Source organism: Ctenopharyngodon idella, chromosome 24 (assembly GCF_019924925.1).
Source record: "Ctenopharyngodon idella isolate HZGC_01 chromosome 24, HZGC01, whole genome shotgun sequence".
In the NCBI taxonomy this organism is placed as follows: domain Eukaryota; kingdom Metazoa; phylum Chordata; class Actinopteri; order Cypriniformes; family Xenocyprididae; genus Ctenopharyngodon; species Ctenopharyngodon idella.
In genome coordinates, this window is record NC_067243.1 from 21,169,171 (window position 1) to 21,188,697 (window position 19,527).

General features: G+C 37.8%; 1 protein-coding gene across 2 annotated transcripts; it reads right to left on the reverse strand.

Moving 5' to 3' along the window:
• Positions 1–996: 996 nt before the first annotated feature.
• On the reverse strand, positions 997–17,803 carry LOC127507187 (mixed lineage kinase domain-like protein). Of its 2 annotated transcripts, none has more exons than XM_051884150.1 (11): positions 17,654–17,803; positions 14,564–15,016; positions 14,337–14,453; positions 10,856–11,039; positions 10,588–10,688; positions 10,369–10,504; positions 10,182–10,266; positions 7,483–7,622; positions 7,345–7,394; positions 7,092–7,235; positions 997–5,839 (listed from the first exon to the last, which is right to left on the reverse strand). In XM_051884150.1, the coding sequence occupies exons 2-11, from the start codon at positions 15,009–15,011 to the stop codon at positions 5,799–5,801; spliced, it is 1,446 nt and encodes a 481-aa protein (XP_051740110.1). In that variant the 5' UTR covers positions 15,012–15,016; positions 17,654–17,803; the 3' UTR covers positions 997–5,798. The 2 variants fall into 2 exon arrangements, with proteins under 2 accessions (XP_051740110.1, XP_051740111.1); XM_051884151.1 differs by lacking the exon at positions 17,654–17,803 and adding an exon at positions 17,053–17,070.
• Positions 17,804–19,527: the final 1,724 nt, after the last annotated feature.

The window sequence follows — 19,527 nt, forward strand, 5'->3', positions numbered from 1 at the left end:
CTGTTTAACTTAAAGTAACTTTTCATTTGACTACTTGTTGTTTTCTGACTACTGGTAAATTGGTAATAGAGAGAATATCGTAAGTCAAATTAATTTAGTTTAAATACTCTGCTCTTTCTACTAATTAAAGTTTTAAAGAATTTAAATATATTCAGACTGGCCAAGAACTGATGAATGTGCTGCCATCTAGTGGTGATTACTAGCATAACGCTTTTTAAGTCCCTCTCTTGACCTACTGTGGGCATGATGGGTGGAGCTGCATTCTCCAACCACACCATAACCCTACCCATAACCCTATCTCTCCACCCATTAAACAGGTTAAGCTCCACTCTTGAGCTCCAGAGAGGTGGAGCTGGAGGTCATTTGGCTCTGCAGCAAGCACCACTTGCATAATTTAGACTTTTTCTTCTCCTGCCTGACTGATACCCAGTTCCATGCATTCAGGATTTTTCAGCCCTCCTGGCTGGGAAAACTATTTTCTCGAAAATCGACCTTATTCGAGGATACCATCAGGTGCCAGTCTTCCAAGAGGACATCCCAAAAACAGCCGTGATAACATTATTATGGACTTTTTGAATTTTTGCGAATGCCCTTTGGACTCAAAAACGCAGCACAAACCTTTCAGCATATGATGGACTCAATCCTACGAGGCCTGGACTTTTTATTTGTCTACATGGATGTAGCGATATTAGCTCAAAAGGGAAATATTAATAATTATTCATAACTTATTATGATTATTAATTATGATTAATTATGAATATTTGAATAAGTTAATCAGATTAACTTGATGTAACTACATTAACATTACAATTAATCAATCAGTTTCATTCTGTGAACACTCAGTATTGATTATTAATTAATTCTAAGAGAAGGGTATTTTTCATGGCCATAGAAAAATAATTCTTTCTTAGCATTTACAGCACTTAGAGCTGGTAGCAAAATCTAAATCATTTAAGAGGCAATTTATTAGCAGACAGGGAGTCAGAACCAAATATGTATTGTGCACAAGTTTTATTAACTAAATCATGAACACATAACTAAACTAATGAACACATACATACACAAGTCACACATACAGTACATAGGTAAAATGAGCAATGATAGAGTTGAACCGGAAGTGGGACAGGAAATGGAGCTATGGAGAAGCCAAAAAACCCAGGAAAGAATCATCAGTATTCATTACAAAGCTCCTTTGGTAACAAAGGAGGTTCACAACTTTAAGCAGCAATTTAGTATATTGTACGATTCTTGCATTAGGTCTCAGCCTTTTGAAGATCATCCGGATATACTGTTGCCGTAGGAAGTCCTAAGAGTTCAGTCCGATGGTGCTGAACTTGCAATCGATGTCTTCTGCATTGAATGAAGGAACGATGACAAACTTGCGTGGTTAGTTTGACTTTTAGTAGGAAAGAGTTCTTTCACTCTTCTAGATGAGCACATGGCTGGGGTGCAGGTTTAGGACTACAGGCCTTGGCCTGAAGAGGCCGCCCAGCAGGGGGTCTCTTCAGTCCGTCCAAGAAGCAAGAGAGAGGGAGGGGCATTGTGCGCTGGCTTTTAAGCTCTGGGAGAAGTTACACCCCTGAGGGTTGACATATGCTGCTGGCCATTCCTCCTCTGGGTCAGTGGACCAATCATGCTTGAGCTTCCGACAGGAAAGTTTATGATCTTTGTCTTGAGCAGATCGTGTGCATGTAACTGGATTGGTTACAGATGGAGAAGAAACTATTAAAGATTCTTGTAATACTGATATGTTGCACAGATATCGACATATCATATAAATGAGCATTTAAATCTTCAAAATACAAACTCATAGGCACCAAACTTGGTATAGGTTAGTTTACGTTAACCATTGGTTCTTATCACAAAATACCATACAAAAGATGCTGCACAAAACAGTTATAATAATACACACAATGGCTGGGGTGCATGTTCACTTATAGATCAGTTCATCTATAAATGAATGCAGGAGAGTCTGTTTCTACAGGCTTCGTGCCTTCCCTGTAACTTGACTCACAAGGACTTTTGGATGCAGTTCTGCATAGCTGCATAGTTTCGGATCATAAAAGTCTTATCCCATGAGGTCCTTGCACAGACTGGTCTTCTCAGGGGATGGGGACAGACCCCAGAGTGAGTTTTAAACAATTATTTGTTAAATATAGCAAATAATTGTGTCTGATTTGTCTCAGTCGTTACATGGACGACATCTTGGTCGCCAGTGCCTCCAGGAAAGAAATCTGTGATTGCTGTTCGTTCGCTTCAGCCAACATGGTTTGATAATTAACCCCTTCCAGTGTCAGTTTGGCCTGGCTGTTATCGACCTTCTTGGTCACTGGATCCCAAGCGAGGAGGCGGTTCCCCTGCCAGAACCGCCATTACCAAGTTCCCTGTTCCCCACACAACCAAAGCACTGCAAGAGAGGATGGTGAATTTCTATCACCATTTCAGTCCATGGGCAGCTGAGCTCATGCATCCTTTGTACAGGGCCCTTAAAGGACATAGCAGGAATAGACAGATTACCTGGTCAAAGGAGATGGCTAAGTCATCTAAGGATGCTAAACTCGCCCTAGCAAAAGCAACCATGCTGTCTCATCTGATTCCAGGTGCCCCAATTGCTATCACTATGGATGCCTCAGACTGCACTGTGGGTGCACATTTTTACAGAGTTGCTCGCGCTGTACCTGGCAGTAAGACACTTTTGTTTCTTTTTGGAGGGACTTGTTTTCATGGCGTTTGTAGATCACAAACCTTTGGTTCATGCTATGTGTACAGTTTCTGAGCCCTGGTCATCATGACAACGGCACCTGGCTTTTATATCCGAGTTCACAACGGATATCAAACAAATCGAAGGAAAAAGCAACGTTGTGTGACAGATTGCCTTTCCAGGTCCACTGTGCAAGCAGTACACTTGGGTATGGACTTTGTCCTTATAGCAGCTGACCAGCAATCCGACCCTGAGATGCAGGTGTACAGATCAACTATTTCAAGTTTGAAAATAGCCGATGTCTGCTTTGCGAACACAGGAGTTACGTTGATGTGTGATGTCTCCAGCGGCCACACTCGTCCAGTGGTACCTGTGCAGTGGAGGCGAGCCGTGTTCGACAAGGTCCATGGTTTGTCACACCCTGGGCAAAAAAACTTCACAGAAACTGGTCTCGTCAAAGTTTGTGTGGCATGGATTGAAAAAGGATGTTCGAAACTGGGTTTCAGTGTGTGTGGCATGTCAACAGGCTAAAGAGCAAAGACACATCAAGGTGCCACTGGAAACTTTTGAGGTACCAGAGCGACGTTTTGACCATGTTAATATTGACCACTGCCGCCCTCCTGGGGGTTTACTCACCTTCTGACTATGCTGGATCGAACCACCAGGTGGCCAGAAGCAGTACCACTGGCCTCAGTGACAACGGCGGATGTAGCACGGGCCTTCATCAACACATGAGTTGCACGTTTTGGCACACTGTCTGACATATCTTCAGAGTTGTGGACAGAGATGACTTGAATCCTAGGAGTGCAGCTTCATCATACTACAGCCTTCCACCCACAGGCTTTTGTGAAGGCTTTCATCGCTCTCTCAAAACTGCACTGAGGGTCAGTATGATGGATGACAGATGGATTGAGTGGCTACCCTGGGTCCTGCAAAAGACTCCCAAGAAGGATCTACAAACTTCCTCTGCGGAGTTGGTGTACAATCAGTATCTGTGTGTCCCTGGAGATTTCATTCCAGACAGCACAAAGCCCTGGAGTCTATCTTCTTAACGCTCTGCCCTCTTCGACAGAATCTATACCTTCAAACCCATTCCTACCGCTTAGCATGGACTGACGGTAGCTTGGATGTCCAAAGACCTCTCTATGGCTGAGTTCTTATTTTCTTTCATCATAAGACTCACCGAAATTCTTTTCGGCCCCCATACAATGCCCCATTTCGAGTTTGAGAGGCTGGAGTTAAAACTTTCCTAGTCGACATCAGGGGGCATCCAGAACGAGTCACTGTTGATAGACATAAACCGGGGAGCTGGGTCAGCTAATGGTTTAAATTCGAAATTTTTTTGTTTCATAAACAAAGATCTTGAAAACTTTTAAGATGTTATCTTAATGTATTGGTATCTAAGATGCAATATTTTCTTGTGCAGTTCTGAAAAAGTTGTTGTAGCATTCCCATTGACCGTTCTAATTGATCTAATTGACCGTTCGCAAAGACCCGCCCCCTTTAGTTACTGTTGCTATGTCTGACAAGCCATGCCGATCTCCCGCCACACATCATGTTCTCACGCAGTGAAAAATACATCGTGGAGCAAAGAGGACACTGACAACACGTCAACAGACAAGACAGAGCAGGTTAATTTTGATATGAAACAAATACTCATATTTCAAATTTTGTCATTTTTAAAGAAATTTAAACAATAAATACCATTTTGTGGCTCTTTAATGTGTCGTGACAGATCGCTGTAGTGCCTCAGCCCAAGTGGCTCGTGAACCGATCATCTCTTCTTACTAGTTCATTTATAGCATCAAATAAACATGAATGAACATCATAAGGAATCTTGTTTCAATCGCGGAAAGACGTCTGTACACACCATTTTCAAGTCCACCTACGTTAATCTGCTAACTCCCCTGACTGCTTTGTCGGACAAAATGGTGGATTCGGTGTTATGATTGGTTAGATTGCCTGTCAATCAAACTCCTGGCGAAGGGTCAATTGACAAAGCTGTTTTTTTAAAGATTGTAAAGCAACTGTATTTTGTTTATTTTTTGCACCCTGAAAGGAGATAAAATAACCCAGTAAATAAGCTTTAAAGGTGTCCCATAAAAGTGAAGGTGAAGATTTTGGTTGATCAATAGTTCCAAAAAGTAACTCTGCCCGCCACAATGGTTGTGATGTTACAATTTCTGATCATTTTAGAGCAAATGTAATTAGACTTTGGTCCGAGATTAAAATATTATGATAAGTGGCATTGAAAGTAAAGGTAATTGACTTACTAGTATAAACGCTGTGGACCTGTGAATGAAAGGAGTAGTCTCTCCCAGTTGGATTGGCTAGCCTCCATACATCACCAACATTTGAATTTTTCATGTACATGTTAAGAAAGTCCCTGGACTTAGAGGGGGAGCATGCTGGTCTAAATATGGGTCCACAACGCAATTAAAATCCCCCTATAATTAAATTAGAGGAAGTGAAAGAAGTTGAGAGAAAACAGGGAATTTTTGATATGTGACCATATATTCAGGAAGTATATTTCATGCCGTTTTAGTCCATATAAGAGCAAATTTGATCAAAAAGATCAAAAAGCATATAATATACACACTGCCAACATAACAATCATGCATATTTCTTTTTTTTTGATTGGAGAAGTCCAGCATCCAGTTATGATATTTTGAGTAAAAATTACAAGGTTATAAAAAACAAAAACAAAAAACAAATCAAAAATGAAACATACACAAATGAATTGTTCACAATAAGATCAATAATATGCATTTATAAAATAGATACGGTGAATTTTCATTTCATGCCAACTTTTCACAGAAAAAAAAGAAGCATGGCATGCTTCTTAACTTCCGCTTCCATGCTGACTCCTGAAATCTGCAATCCATAGACAATGACTTTATGTGCATGAGTTAACTTTAGGTTACCAACAGACGTTGGTTGAATTCCTCGCGGGTGTTCTGGAACGGCATATCCCAAAAGTTCAGGGTTTATGTGATGCAAAGTTTATCCTACTTGGTAGATGGTAATAGACCTTATCATTAGAATCTGATGTGGACAATTTAGCAGCAGGCTCGGTTAGAGATGCAGAGGTGCTCCATCAATCATCTTCCACCATTTTAAGAAGCATGTCCACCAATACTAAAAAAAAAAAAAAAAAAAAAAAAAAAAAAAAAGACCATAAATAACACTTTCTTAAAATTCAGATTTTCTATTGCTACCATCAAAAATCATCGTTTGTGTGTTCTTCTTCACATATTCACATTATCTATTTGAATCATCTTGTTTATAATGATGTCAGTTTTGTTTGTAAGAGTACAGATTAGCTGTAAGATTATGTCTTTGTTGGCCCATTGTAGGCTGTTTGTCCTTTCTTGAAATATCTCAACAAAAGTTTCTGTAGGTATAACAGATATGTTGTTTTGTTTCTGTTTCAGTTGGTTTTGTTACTCTAATAATGGCAAAAAACCAAACAAAATTATGAAAAAGAAAAGAGCTGGTGTTCCACAGGGTTCTGTAATCAGACCACATTTATTCTCCCTCTGCAGCAAACACAATCATCTTACCCAGACATAAAGCCAAGAACCTTGGCGTCACACTGTCAACGAGCCAATTTTAATTGTATCTGGTAATTCAAACTAATTGCTAATGGACCATACATAGCACAAATGGATATAACAAGAGATTCTTTGTGTTAGGTTGGTAATAGAACGAGCAATACAGAAAATAAAGCGACAATATGCAGAGTTTTAAAGTTGACTGGGCAACTCTGGCCCTCGAGATCAAACTCATTTGCCTGTAGTAATCCTGACAACGTGATGTCATTAGTACTCATGTATTTTTACATAAAGTGTGGTTCTATCACATGTACATTTACTTATGTTTTCATTCACACTGAAACGTGCAATATTGACATATTGGGTTAAGGGCTCTACAATAAAAATGGTAAAAATTATACAAATATCTTCATGACATAAAAGATTCGTAAAACTTTTTTACATTTCTTAGCTGTAAATACGGAATAATGTTTACGTTTAAATGTTGTCAGTACGTCCATATTGTACATTTTAGCATCTATCCGAACGTACAAAAATGTATGTTTTGCACCTGAAAGTGTTACGTATTGATACCTACATATTAACAATGAGACCAGGCTGATCCTGAAGACCTTAATTAGGTTGTTCAGGTGTATTTGATTAGAGTTAGAGCTAAATTTTTCTAGGAAAGTGGATCTCGAGGGCCAGAGTTGCCCAACCCTGGGTACGGGGAAAGTGACGCTGCTTTTTCACTACTACCAAAATGTCTGTAATGTATTTAAAACATTACTAATCACAGAATAAAACGTGATGACCCACTTGTTTTATGTAACTTCATTTGTATGATAGGGTCTTACCTCCTGCCGTTGGTCTCATAAAAGGCTCAAATGAACGGCAGGCATCGATGAGCTCTTTTAGCTGTTTAGGACAATCTGTAGGAAGTGGCTCCATGACCTTCTCTACACACACTTTTTGATAGATCTGACTGTGGGAAGAACAGTCTAAAAACACAGACACAGAACATTTAAGTAATATATTTAGGGAAACACAAATATGTAAAAGACCAACAGATTTTTTTTCCCCAAAATTGATGGTAATGTTCATACACACCTTTAAAAGGAAGATCTCGTGTTGCTATTTCCCACAAAACAATGCCAAAACTAAAAAGAGCAAGTACAGTCAGTAACAGTCATCTTTTATTTGAATAAGATATGCGTTTGATATTCAAGTTGGTGCGGTGTACTGTACCTGTAGATCTCACATGCCTTGTCATAAGGATGGTTGATATTCTGAAGCTGTTGTGGAGAGCTGTAATGGAAAGCGCTGTTCTTTTTGGATTTATTCTTCTGAAGAGAAGTTTCTGTTCTTGCCAACTCAAAGCCTCCCAACTTTAGAAACACACAAATGGGCATAAACACATAACATAAAAATTAGGATGAAACCCCAACAAGTAATATTCCCTTTAGGTTTAGGTTACGTGTCCAGCACACGTAGTTTGATTAAATATTATTATTTCTTTTTCTTTAACTATCTATTAGGCTAAATTGATTTGTGTGTCCTCTGTTTAAAAAAAAAAAAAAAAAAAAATCTATCATAGAAATAACTCTAAGTTCTCTAAGACAGGGTTTTTTTTAAAGACCCCCAAATATGATGAACCCTTATAAAATATAAAATATAACTTTTGACCGGTACTGTACATCCAGGGGTTAAAGGGTTAGTTCACCCAAAAATGAAATTTCTGTCATTTATTACTCACCCTCATGTCGTTCCACACCTGGAAGACCTTCGTTCATCTTAGGAACACAAATTAAGATATTTTTGATAAAATCCGATGGCTCAATTGACAGCAAGATAATTTACACTTTCAAACGCCCAGAAAGGTACTAAAGACGTATTTAAAACTGTTCATGTGACTACAGTGGTTCAACCTTAATGTTATGAAGCGACAAGAATACTTTCTGTGTGCCAAAAAAACAAAATAAGGATTTGATGGGCGATTTCAAAACACTGCTTCATGAAGCTTCGAAGCTTTACAAATCTTTTGTTTCGAATCAGTGTTTCGGATCGCGTATCAAACTGCCAAAGTCATGTGAACTCGTTCCCTTGGAATTATAAGTTTCTATCTGACATTTTTGTCAAAATTGAGTTATTCACATTCTGTGACAACTTATTTACATTATGTGATGTTTCTTTTTTTAAGTTGAGTACATTTTGGTACTTTTTTTAGAAAACAAAAAGGTTCTATCTACAAAGTCGAACTCTAACTTGGTTCTATAAGGTTCTATCTGCGTGAGCCAATCAGCACTTTGAATGCACACATGAGGACCAATCAGGATCAGCATTTTTTGTCATGTTGCCGCGATAGCGGAAGAGAGCCCAGTAAACGCTAAATCGGTGAAGAGAAGACCAAATAATTTCACACAACGCAATGTTTATTAGAAACATCATGATCGACTATTTTACTTATGATCTTGTCAATGACAGCAGCCCAAATTCCAGGGAATTGCAGTCTATATAGTCAGTGAAACATTTTTCAATGTTTATTAAACTTTGCTAAACACCTTTGCTGAAGCATTGTCTGTTTTCTTGCAGTTTTTTAGTCTTAAAATGTCTTACATTTTACAATATTAAGCCTTAAAGGTCAAATAGTCAATAATTTAATTGATGGGGTCTTAATTACAACAATAAACGTTCAGCCATACTGATGTCTATAGAGAAAGCCATTTTACATGTCCCACTTTCTGTGGAATAAAGTCCTGCTCAGATGTATTACACTAGCTGCTTTCTGTCTAAACAAAAGGAAACTTGTGTTAAATTGTGTTAAATTACCCATCATATTCCTATACCTAAATTTAACATTTGCACTGGACAAAATATTTAGCACTGCCTTTTATGCTTAGCTTGAACAAGAAAAAAAATATTCATTTAAAATATGAAATAAATGTCATAAAAACCATTAAATTTAACTTTCTCATGCATGTCAACACATTGTTACAACACTAATTTTGTGTTTTAAAACATATTATAAGTAAACTGTTTGTGTTTCTTGAAAATTATTGCTTCAATTAATTTTTTGGCAGATAGAATAATTCCGAGGGAAAACTGTTTTTTTTAGAATTAGAAGGTTCTATCTGCGTTTGACCCATTCCAAAAATCCCCATTTACAAATCTGAGAGGATTTTGATATTGTATATTTAGAATACATTTAGGATCCCTGTCATTTTCATGATTGAAAGAAACTTGTTCCCCATATAGTTTTTGCCGTATGAAATGCAAAATCTTTGAAGCTCAATATCTCAAAACCGCTCAGAATGCAGATAGAACCTTATAATTCCAAGGGGACGAGCTATTAAAATTACGAAACACTTATGACGTAACAGAGCCTCGTTTACTGAAATCATGTGATTTTGGCGCTCTGAACCACTGATCCGAAACAAAAGATTCATAAAGCTTCGAAGCAGTGTTTTGAAACTGCCCATCACTAGATATTGTAGAAAAGTCATTATTTTATACTTTTTGGTGCACAAAAATTATTCGCGACGCTTTATAATATTAAGGTTGAACTACAATAGTCACATGAACTGGTTTAAATATGTCTTTAGTAGCTTTCGGGGCATCGGAAAGTGTTAATTATCTTGCTGTCAATGGAGGCCTCAGTGAGCCATCAGATCTTATCAAAAATATCTTAATTTGTGTTCTGAAGATGAATGAAGGTCTTATGGGTGTGGAACGACATGAGGCTGAGTAATAAATGACATAAAATATCTAAACCCCTGAAGTGCAGCCATTTTGAACAATACAAAGGGATGTATAAGTTCACTGTGGCTGAGCACAACCCCAGCCCCAGCTAGATGGTAATGGCAGACTCCGGGTAAAATTCAGGGTTAAAGTGGGATATGACTTGTGTTTAACAAAAACATGAAAGTGTGAAAGTGAAAATCAATTACCTTCACTCTGTAGCCAGCTGCCACTAGAAAACTGCAGCTTCTGATGGAACCGTGCACTTTAAACTTTTCTTCTGACTGATGCAATCTGTATTGTGCAAAGGATTACCACATAATGAGATTAAGTCCCTTCACTGTAGTCTATTTTAAAACTCAAGAGACATGAGATTAAATTAACTAGATTTTGGACCTGTAGAGCCCCTGTGCCGCATCCAGACACATTTGAATCTTTCTGGCCCAGGGCAGATTGCTATTACTGTCCAGGACTTGTCGAAGACTACCCTTCTCACAGTATTCCATGACTATCAAGTAACTTGGATTTGGTCCTGTAAGAAAACAATGACAATCATATGTGTGTTTAACTCAAAGTTCAAACTTTGAAAAGATTTTTTAAATTAAATTAGCATACCATTTTCATCCTGGACACAGATACCAAACATTCTTAAGATATTGGGCGACTCAAAGCGCTTCATGGTCTCCACCTCCTTGTTAAAAACACTCCTCAACTCACTGGAGAGAATGAACAAATGCAACAAATCAAAATGATTATTGCAACCATATAGACTGGTCTCACTCATTATAAAAATGTAATGACATGATAACATTTGACCACAAAACATATTTTATCACTTTTATGGAACTATTTCCCATAACTGGCGTCTGCCATTACCCTCTACCTGGGGCTGGGGCTGGTGCTCAACGGGCACGAGTATCTCTTGATAGCCACAGTGAACTTGTTGTACATCCCTTTGTATAGTTCGGAATGGTTGCACTTCAGAATGGGTTTAACAGGGATACTGTAGGTCACTTCTTCTGGTTTAATCTCTCTAATGTCCTGCAGATGAAGGCATGGTTTTTTCACTGCCAACAAATGACAAATAAAACTGTTCAGCTGAGCAACCATTCAAAATATTAATTCAACAATGCTAAACGCTTCATAAACGCCTTGAAATTCTTGAAAATAAAAAGTTCTGGCCTTTTATTATTATTTATTTAATGTATACTTATTTAATATTTGAAAAAAATAGTTTGTCTCCTAAATCAAAGTTATGTGGTTCAACCAACATGCAGACAAAATAACAAAATATGAAATTCTACCATAGAGACCCCTGCAGACCCCCATGACTGTGTCAGGGTCAATGAGTCTGTTGAAACAAGATATTTTATGACAAGGAAATTTAGTTCAGGTTGTAAAATGTCATGTAGTGTGACTACACACACACACACACACAGGCAGAAATTTCTATTCTAATCACTTCAACCTGATTTCACTTCTCTGTTTGCGGGCAGATCATTTTAAGCCACTAAACTCAGGGAAAGTTTTCAGTCCAATCATCCAGTAAGCGAATTCATTCAAACAATCAGTCCAAAAGATGGCAACAGTTCTTCTAACCCTAATTGATGGAGTGTGTAGCTTTTTATTTCTTAAACAACCATGTAGGAAGACACTTCATGGTCATTGTAGTAAGGTTAGTTGATACGTGAAGGAGGAGGCGGGAACCGGCGAACGTTTAAAACAACTTGAATAACAATAAAATAAATAAACAACAAAATGAAAGTAAAATGCTAACATAAAACAAAGTTATCACTCGCGTCACCGGCCTCGTGCCGTTGCCTCACGGCTCTCGCGCCGCCCTGCTCGTCACATACCCCCATTGCTCCTCGCAGGCCGGGGGGTACCCACGAGACTGCGCTCTACTCCCTCCGGGGGCCAGTCTCGGCGGCCGCAGCACCTGGGGGTAAGTGTGCGCTGACCCCGCTCTGTGATTTTACGTGGCCTACCACTTCATGGCTGAGTTGCTGTTGTTCCCAATTGCTTCCACTTTGTTATGATACCACTAACAGTTGACTGTGGAATATTTAGTAGTGAGGAAATTTCACGAATGGACTTATCACACAGGTGGCAACCTATCACGGTACCACGCTTGAATTCACTGAGCTCCTGAGCGTAACCCATTCTTTCACAAATGTTTGTAGAAACAGTCTGCATGCCCAGGTGCTTGATTTTATACACCTGTGGCCATGGAAGTGATTGGAACACCTGAATTCAATGATTTGGAGGGGTGTCCCAATACTTTTGGCAATAAATATATATATATATATTAGGGGTGTAACGGTACATGTAATTGTCCCGAACCGTATGGTACAGGCGATCCACACTCCAATCCAGAAGGGGGCATATGCGGCAATGCAATACTGAACACTGTTTGAGGAAAAAGAGCAGAAGAAGAACAGGAAATGTGCGAATGACCGCTATCTCCTCTAGATGCGCGCATGTGTCGAATGCGTCTGTGCTCACAGACAAAGGAGTATACTTTGAAAGTCTCACGTTCTCAACTGTGCGCGAAATGGAGCAGAATGTGGAAAATTAAAAAAAAAAAAAAATGACCTATGCAAGAGTGCATTCTGTTTAGTGCTTAATACACTATAGTAGGCTGTACTGTACCTCAGAGGGACTAAATCCTGCTAGGTGGAACAAACTGTGAGGGGGCCGGAGGCAGCAGCTCATTTGCATTTAAAGGGACACACACAAAAATGGTGTGCTTTTGCTCACACCCAAATAGGGGCAAATTTGACAAGATATAATAAATGATCTGTGGGGTATTCTGAACTGAAACTTCACAGACACATTCTGGGGACACCAGAGACTTATATTACATCTTGTAAAAGGGGCATTATAGGTCCCCTTGGGTTTTGTGGGGGGTAATTGAGAATGAATGGGGGAAAGTCACGTCAGAGGAGGCAACGTCTCCATCGCACTATGATTGGATGTAATTGGTTATGATTGGATATGATTGGTTTTGAGCGATAAATCCCGCCTCTTGTTTACGTGCATGTTCCGCGCGTCAGTTTGAATGAACCAATGATGGCGTCAATGGGAAGACTAATGGAAAAGTAAGTAAACAGATCACCCAGTTAGATATCTCCGCTTTATGTCATGTCAAAATCAAACTTGAAATGGACTGAAAACACGATGACTGCGGGGTTTTTAGTGCAATCGGCTTGGTGAATTAAAAATACAATTCGTGTCTGTGACAGACGGTGTTTACGGAGCATGACTGATGATCCAAAATAGCCTAAGTTGACTATTAAAAAGAAAAAACATCAATACACAAATAAAAAATATTGTTTAAATTATTATTGCCTTTAGTTATTATTTTGGAATGAATGTAGAAATGCTTAAAACACTAACTTGATGAGATTGACTTGGTTTGATAAATAGAACATTTATTACAATACATTGTTAATGTAAAATTACAAAATAGAATTGTATTTGTTTGTTTTTTTTGATATAATGTAATGTTCATTTAACAAGGAAGATGTGTCAACGTTACGAGTAATGCACATGAATTTACATTGATTCATAAATAAATAAAAAAAATTGCGTCCTCATTTCAGAACACCACTGCACGCCACTGACGATAACATATCCGACACTGGCATAAAACGCTGTTCGTCCTGTAGTTATGAAATATGCCCAATCCGAATACAGCTGCTCACGTACTTAGAATGTAGATAAAGTGAAAGCATTGTTTGCATTTTGATTCATGATAATATTCACATTGCATGATCAACTCATTAGCCAACTCATTTCACTAAAATTAGCAAAACGTACACACTGTTACTAAACCGCAATGTCTGCTGCGTTCTATTGTTGTTGATATTCACTACATTGCAATCTGAATGTGTTATACATGCTGCTGCTGCACAAAAATACTGGAATTGCTGTAGCTCCGTTAGATATGCGAATACAAAAGCGAAGCCTGTTTTTAACTTAAAGAGTTCAGCAAGCTTGTCTCTGTATCCTTATACAACATTGCATATTCACTAACTGCTAATATGCGTAGTATTTCACTCTAAGCATTAAAAGAGGACTGTTGACGTGACATAAAGAATCGAAAACGCAGACTACGCAAAAACGCACAGTGATATAGCATCAAAACCCGTGTACTTATGTTGTTTTTTAGATGATTCTGAAGCGCGCTGCACTGCTAGGCAATGATGTGATTACAAGCAGGTGAGTTAAAGGACCTATTAGCCTGCCCATTAGAGTTTCATGCCAGAACTTTGTATATATATATATTATATATATATATATATTTTTTTTTTTTTTTGTGGACAGTCTTATTTCTCATTGACCCACTTGTTTTTACTTACTTGACTCCAGCATGTCTTTAATGTCCTCCACATCTCCTTGCATTTGGTCTACTGTCTCTCGCACAGCGTCAACTGTCATGTTCATTCCTTTGCTCTCCTGGGTTAAAGACTGGAGCACTATAGAAGGAAAATGTATACCCTGTAATACATAGTTGTATCCTACAAAGTAGCCATTTTATTCCAATTCAAATCCATACAACAATAACATTAAGTAGCCTATAACTTACAATCCCGAAGTTCCAGAGAGTCACTCTTCCTGTCTTCTTCATCTTCCCGTCGCCTCGTTGCTTCTTGAAAAACTTTCTGTATACTCCCTCTGTGCTCGACCTGAAGCGCTAGAGAAAGTAACTGAGCTGCATCGTTCAGTCTTTCATTTAGGCTGCTGAACTCTTCGCCGAGTTCATACGCTTTTGCGATGCGTTTCAAATAGCTGAAGGAAGTGTATTTCCTTACTACCCTCTCTGCTGACTCCAGAGTGAGTTTAAGTTGTTTAAGTCCATTTATAACCTGCTCAGGCTCAGTCCCAAAGCCATGAACCTTCACAGCTTCCACCAGCTTAGCCAGAGTAGACACGCGGTGAGCTAAACGCTTGCAGCGCTTTTTGTTGGCCTGCACCTCCCCACAGAGATCGTACAGTTTTTCTGCAATGGCCAGGATTGGTTCTATGATGTCCATCGCAGCTGGAAATAAAATAAATTTAAAAGGAAATATTTCTAAGGTTAAGTGTTTTGGATGACTGAAGAATGATGTCAAGTTGACACAATGTAAATCTACTCTTTACTGACACTGATTTTTGAAAGATGCTTTATTTTGAAATATAAAATAAGCTCTAAAGCAAATAAATCCAGTACAGATTATTTAACTGGTAATTCAGCAAAAATGTACAGAGTAATAATGAAACACAAACCAATTTGTGAAACAAAAATGGAAGAGATAAAAAAAAAAAAAAAACTTGACTACTATAATATGATGTGTTTTAAATTAGCACAAGTTTTTATGCATCTGAGGCCTGTTGCATGAAGCTATCTGAACAAACTCTGAGTTTCAGAGTAGGTTTAGAGTTGACAAATCCACATAAATCCAACCTGGTTTAGATCAGGTTCAGCGGTCTCACAAAGCTTGGTATAAACATTCTCTGTCAGCTCAGGTTTAAAGGGTTAGTTCACCCAAAAATGAAAATTCTGTCATTTATTACTCACCCTCATGTTGTTCTACACCCATAAGACCTTCGTTCATCTTCAGAACACAAATTAAGATAATTTTGATTAAATCCGATGGCTCAGTGAGGCCTCCATTGCCAGCAAGATAATTAACACTTTCAAATGCCCATAAAAGCTACTAAAGACATATTTATTTATGTTATGAAGTGACGAGAATACTTTTAGTGCACCAAAAAAACAAAATAACGACTTGATTCAACAATATCTAGTGATGGGCGATTTCAAAACACTGCTTCATGAAGCTTCGAAGCTTTATAAATCTTTTGTTTCGAATCAGTGGTTCGGGGCATGTAGTCACATTAACTGTTTTAAATACGTCTTTAGTAGCTTTCTGGGCATCTGAAAGTGTTAATTATCTTGCTGTCAATGAAGGCCTCACTAAGCCATTGGATTTTATGAAAAATATCTTAATTAATTCTTAATTTGTGTTCCGAAGATGAACGAAGGTCTTACGGGTGTGGAACAACATGAGGGTGAGTAATTAATGACAGAATTTTCATTTTTGGGCGAACTAAACCTTTAATCCAGAGTTTGCGATTAAGAGTTTGCACCTGAATTTGTTTTAAAAACTTTATATATTAATGCATGTATTATATTTATTTTATTTTAAAAGCAAAGTTTAATATTAATTGTTAATAATTATATGAATATTATATGAATTATACGGAATTATAATAAATAATTAGCAGCAAAAGATGAGCAATTTTTTTCTCTAAAATTCTTTCACTCTAAACTGCTTTAATTTGGAGCAAGAGATACAGGGGGAGTTTATTGCTTCAGATACATGTCACTTTACTCACAGCTGATTGGTCCAATTTGGGTTTGCGATCTCTAACCCAGAATAAAACCTGCTCCAGAGAAGGTTATCCATATAGCGCAAGTTACCATGGCCATGAAACCCGCTAAATACCAATCCACCTTCCTGAGCCCGAAAAACCAGAGTTTGCTCAAACTAATCTCAAATTTACTTGGGTAGCAACTGAAAACGATTTCATGCAACAGACCATTGGACTTTGGACTCAACTTATAGTATTGAATATACTGAAATGTATCCATCATGATAACTTCCCCATGTGACAACTAGACCTAGTCCCTGCTAAGTGAAAATAAATAGAAATTTAATTTTTCAGATTACTTTTGAACCTACTCCTCCATTGCTTTTCTACAAACTTACCTTATTTTAGGATCAATGATTAGCTTTATTTTCAACATAAGTCAATGTATAGCTAACAGAGGTTCATAGGGGGCAAAGGTTTTACACAGTTTTATTATGGAGGCATCAAAACATATTTAAGTTTTAAATACATTTTTTAAAACTGTAATAATAATAATAATTTTATGGCTTTCATTTTTGCTTCTGATTTACGCACATTGAATGAAGAAATGAAACAAATGCCATCATGGAAAAACAAGCTTCAGTTGAAATGTTGAAAACGTAGAAAGTTTTATGGCATCTATTCCTCATGCATTATAATGAAAGGAGAAGTGAAACTTACTAAATCAAATCAATGTGCCCCATTTCCTCGTTCCATTAGAATCACTGTTCTTGTCATTAAAAATGAATGGTATACCACAAAATAATCAAAGAAAATGAAGTATCATTGAAAACTACTTCAATACTGCATGTTAAAATGAGAATACCTCGTCACTCGAAAAGAAACCCAAACTAAAGTTACTTTCACAAACGAAGCAGAAAATACAAACAGGAAGTTCATTGTTAAATCTACTTTCATTTTGAACTTGCCACTGCACTTACAGCACATCATCAGCTAAAAAGAACGTTGCCTTTTATACTTATACATTTTATATGAAGTAACCTAGAATTCCTTTTTGACTTTGTCCTGGTAATCCATTTAAAAGCTTAAATAACAGGTACTTCTATAGCAGAACACAACATTTCTTACAAACTCTCCAAAATCCTTTTAGATCGAATCAAAACAGATACCATAGATACTTCAAAGTTATTGCACTGACATAATAATTGTAAGTTTTAAAGAAAAACAGAAGTAAAACTATTATGATTATGGCACAATGAATGTAAAACAAAAAACAATCACAAAATACACTATATGTAAAGACATAACTTGTGGTACTTACTTTTAAGTTACTTTATCTTTATCTTAACCGGTAAAAATGCTCTTCAGTCTGACACAGGGATGTGAAAACAGCTAGTCTCAGTCTGGGCGAGGCCAGACATGTTAAAGAGGGTGGGCCTTCGTAAAACAGGCTGGGCAAAGCGTAGAGTATGAAAACCACACGCCAAATTACCAGGGAAAAAATATAACGCAGCACAGTTTCAAGTTCAAAGTTTCAAAACAGCAAGCAACAACAACCTATACACTGCACTGTACACAGTAAAGAAAAATTCTACTTATTTCAACTTAAAAACTATAAGTATAGTCAAATTGGATGTACAAATTATTTCAACTTAAATTACATTAAAACTAACTTTAAAATCAAGTTAAATCTTGTGTAACTTATAAACGAGTATAAAAGAGAGTTAAAGTAATGTATGTGACTTATTAATCCATTTTTTTTACAATGCATGAAAAAACAATGGCTCTTCCTTTTTTATATCAAGTATGTCAGTATAAACATTAGGCGCATATGAATTAATGTTTAGAATTTTTTTTAACTACAAACATTTAGAAAATGTTTGTACTTACCTTTACATGTCCTCTTGCAATATTAGTTAGAAACAACGGAACTTCTGGTTAAAAATGGGGAAGAACTCATCATAAGTCTCTGTCAGTTCGTGTTAAAGGAATCACCCTGATTCATTGCTAGCCTTAGTTTCTTGCAGCAAAACATTGGGGGTTTCCAATTTGGCTTTTTAAAGTATCAACTAATTGATATTTGCTTCGCCATTTTCAAATTCAGCTCCACAAACACACAAATCACTATTACAAGATAACATTGTGGACGGGACTGAAATGAATCATGTTTAACGTTTCATTTTGACAAGTGTTATGATATGATGCATCAATTTTTGAGCAAGTACATAACCAGCCAGTGTTCAAAACTATCTCTTTACCTTACCCCGCTTCACAACAGTAAGCTTGTAATAATGTTTTATAATAAAATTGGTACTGGTGGGTTTCCACTGGAAATTTGAGCATGTAGCTGTTCGTCTTTGCATCATTACATCACATCTGTAAACAGAAAGAATGAGTCCCAGCTAGTAGACTATATGGCGCGTGAGGATGCTGCAGGTGACGGATAATTTATGGCCTTTTCTCACAGCAGCTGGAATAATTAAACTTGTCATTTTGATGGCGGATTGTAATCCAGAAAGGTCCAAATGGCAATCATCAGTGACAACTGCAGATTCACCCGTAGTCAAAAGCAAAAGACTTAGGACTGCGGAGTGGCTACAGAAACTGAAATCTACAGGTAACGCTAATATACACTAAATACACATTTAGTGCAATGCTGATGTTGTTTAAGGCAGGAACACACCAAGCCGACGCCGACAAACTAGTGGTGACGAAAACAGACTGCGGGATTGGCTCACGTCGGCAGTGTCTGGGTCCAAAGTTGCCCTGACACACCAAACCGACGCTCGACAACCGATGGCCAAGTAGCACGTCCATTCTGCGCTTGCATAAGATGAAATGCCTTTCCGTACCAGCAGGTGGCAGTAGCTGAACAGCCAATCAGAATGCTCAGATGGCCCGATGGACAGACGAGCTCCGACACCGATTCAACATGTCGAATCGGCCGAAAAAAAGCAGACGAGGACCAACTCGAGAAAACTTAGTCGGCCGACCGTCGGCTTGGTGTGTTCCTGCCTTTACATTAACAATCTGAGAACAAAGTATAACAATAATGATCATTTGCACGGTTTGACACGATCCAAGCTAGGTGATCGTTAGATTTAATCACCATTGGCAGTGTAATTGTAATGTTTTTTTTTCTAAGTTGGTCAGAACAAAAGTGGCAGATTTGTTACTTGCTACATTTTCCAGTGA